Source organism: Lactuca virosa, chromosome 8 (genome assembly GCF_052849685.1).
Source record: "Lactuca virosa cultivar CGN04683 chromosome 8, Lactuca_virosa_CGN04683_v6, whole genome shotgun sequence".
NCBI lineage: Eukaryota > Viridiplantae > Streptophyta > Magnoliopsida > Asterales > Asteraceae > Lactuca > Lactuca virosa.
The window spans coordinates 259,289,306-259,292,517 of NC_136433.1; the positions used below are offsets into that span (position 1 = coordinate 259,289,306).

General features: G+C 33.1%; 1 protein-coding gene across 1 annotated transcript; it reads right to left on the bottom strand.

Annotated features, from left to right (window-relative positions):
- Positions 1-1,101: 1,101 nt before the first annotated feature.
- On the bottom strand, positions 1,102-2,990 carry LOC145132988 (NAD(P)-linked oxidoreductase superfamily protein). The gene is made up of 6 exons (XM_079067947.1): positions 2,788-2,990; positions 2,317-2,411; positions 2,130-2,247; positions 1,916-2,048; positions 1,616-1,835; positions 1,102-1,407 (listed from the first exon to the last, which is right to left on the bottom strand). The coding sequence occupies exons 1-6, from the start codon at positions 2,918-2,920 to the stop codon at positions 1,177-1,179; spliced, it is 930 nt and encodes a 309-aa protein (XP_078924073.1). The 5' UTR covers positions 2,921-2,990; the 3' UTR covers positions 1,102-1,176.
- Between the last annotated feature and the right edge of the window lie 222 nt (positions 2,991-3,212).

The following is a 3,212-nucleotide window of genomic DNA, read 5'->3' on the forward strand; positions in this document are numbered from 1 at the left end:
CAAGAAACTGTTGTAGTCACATTACGAATTAGCATACATATTCAAAAAAGTATACTATTCAAGATTGTTATACTACCCATAGCAAAAGCTTACACATATATTCTAAAAATGAATCACATAACCAAACAAATATATAGGAGAGAGACATGATAAAGCTTTTAGTTAAAGTTACCATTTGGTTGGACAAACCCCAAACTTTTTGCCAGGATTAGTCTTCGTAGTTGATGTCCAAATTCGCGAAGGATGCCCACATCCACAAGGGTTTGTATCATCAAATATCTTTTGTGTCTTTAAAATGTGTGAGCTTGAGTTGGAGATCATCGATTTAGTAGAAGAAGAAGCAATCAAAGGAGAAGAAGATGTCATTCGTTCATGAAGAAACCCTAAATCAATTTATAAAAAGATGAATATATTAATTAATGTCATATCACTAGTTATTATGCAATGTCACAATAATTATGCCAAGTCGTCTTTTAACTTATAAGAATTGGAGCAAAACATGTAGTTTATTGGTGTTTTTTGTATAAAGACCTTACTTTGATAAGTTTTTTTAACTATTCTGAAACGTAGTTAACTTCCTAAGTCATTTTCCCTTGTTTTTTTTTTCTCATAATTAATTTTTACCGATAAATGTATGTTAGCATAAGGTGACATTTGAACAAAATATTTAGTCCATTTGTATTTTTTATATAAAAATCATACTTGTATAATGTTTTTTAAACAAACTAAACTTGGATAATATAGATAATATTTTTTGAATGATTTTGAAATATAATTACAAGTCATTAAGTCATTTTTCCTATGCATATCCCTTTTAACATTAACCTTATTAATAAATAAGTTGTTTTTTTTATTAATAAATAAGTTGTTTTTTTTATCATCAACTAAGAGCTTTAATCTTAATTTCTTCACTAACTTTTTTTTTTCTTTTTTCATTGTTTATTTATAGTTTTCATCATCAAAACAACTTAGTAGTCTTTAACAGACTACCAGCAATATAGTTATGCCAATTAGATTCAAATTTTATAATTCATTCAAATACGACACTAAGATCAAACCCTAAACCTTCATTGCTTACCATTTTTCCAACCACAAGCATCATTTCAAAAAACCATATTATAACATAGTCCACTTCAAAAGGTCTTCATAAAAGTCACCTAAAAACCAATCTCACATTTAAGCATAAAGATCAACACCCCAAAATTTAGCCGGGTTATTGGTCCGATACTTTCGGTCCTTGCCCTTGATAAGCTCCATATCCTCATTGGTCAAATCAAAGTCAAACACTTTAAAGTTCTCTTCAACTCGCTCTTTCTTTGATGATTTAGGGATGATTATAGTGTTTCTTTGTATTCCCCATCGAAGAACCACTTGTGCAACAGTCTTCTTGTATTTATCAGCCAAACCCTAATCACAAACAAAATCAAAAGCGTTACTTAAGTTGCATTTGGTCCCTATGCTTTACTCAAAATTACAAGTTTAGTCCCAAATTTAAAATCATTCTATATAGCACAAACCCAAGGACAGCATTCGGAGGATCTGAAATTTTGGACTGAAGTTGTGATTTTGTGTAAAGTATAAGGACCAAAGTTGTAATTTAATAGATAGAACTTACTTTCAGATCTGGATCATCCAAGCAAGAAACGGACCCGAACCACTCAGTGTTAGCCACCGAGCCACCGAGTGGGGTGTGGGCCGTGATTGCAATCCCGTGTTTTTGGCAGAATTTCACGAGTGATTCCCGTTGAAAATACGGATGTGTTTCAATCTGATTTACAGCTGGCTTTATTTTCGAGTATGCTAAGCAATCTCTTGTTAAGAATATGTCGTAGTTGCTGCATAATTTTGACCAAAATCAGTCACTAAAAGTTGACTATGAAAGTCAAAGTAATTATAACCGATAAAAACTTATAACCTGATCCCAATGCTGCGAACTAAGCCCATGGAGACAGTTTCTTCCATAGCATGCCATGTAGTCTCTAGTGAAATGGTGGTGTTAATATCCAAAACACCATCTTCATCTAATGCACTATCAGTTGTGCCAATTCCTACAATAAGAAGAAAATTAATAAAAACAAGAAAGATTTAAATAATTCAATAGTTAATAATGATAATAATAATGATACTACCAGTATGTTTTGTTGCTATGGGGAAGTGAACAAGGAAGAGATCCAGATAATCAAGTTGAAGCTTTTTTAAGCTTGCTTTACAAGCTTCCAAAACATGTCCATGGTCTGAGTTCCATAGCTGAATTTAACAAAAGAAAAGTGTTAACAAAGTGCAAAAAATTGTCACATTTAATAAACCAGAAAAAACCTTTGTAGTAATGAAGAGATCCTCCCTCTTCACCAATCCGGTCTTAAATGCCTCAGCTAGTGCCTCTCCCACTTCCACTTCATTTTGGTAATCAGCTGCAAGAAATGTGTGTATCCATTAGATGATTGTAAATTTGTAATTAAGGAAAAGGGTGAAAACGAAATGTGTGTTCATTCCAAGTTCTTTGCAATTTGAAACCTAGAACTACGATATGTTGCAGAACTAATTCTCATTATCTAATTAACTAATTCTAGCTTCGATTGCACATCCAAAACACAAAACCTAAAATTCTAGTGAGTCCAAACTTTAATCGGTAAAATATCATCAAGCCAGTATACAAATGAATCATTGAAGCCGAAACCTCAACTACCCCAATCATCTAAAATCAGTAAGAGTTTATATCAAACAGATCAAATTATAACATGAACTAGAACAAAACCCCTAAAATTATGAAAGAGATAGAGATTATACCCGCACAATCGAAATGACGATACCCGATTTTAATAGCGTTAAGGAGGAGATCTTTGATGTCTTTACCCTCCATACGCCACACACCCAATCCGATTATGGGCATTTTGAAACCACTGTTGAGGGTAATCGCCATTTCTTCGGAGATGAATTCTCACACTCTTTGTGATCTGGTTATAGTCTTTGAGTTTTGACTAGCGCTGCGCCTCAATGCGTCGTATTATATCGTCTCACTTCTCAGTGTGTCCCACTGATCGACGATCGAGATGCTGCGGATCAACGATCGAGATCCCACGGAGATGCTTTTTACGTAAACGGAATTAACAGCGCCGTAAAGAAAGTTTTTATACCATATATTTCTATTTTGGGTAAACATTTACAATTTTATCAATTTATTTAATTTAATTATTTAATTACTTGATGTGTTG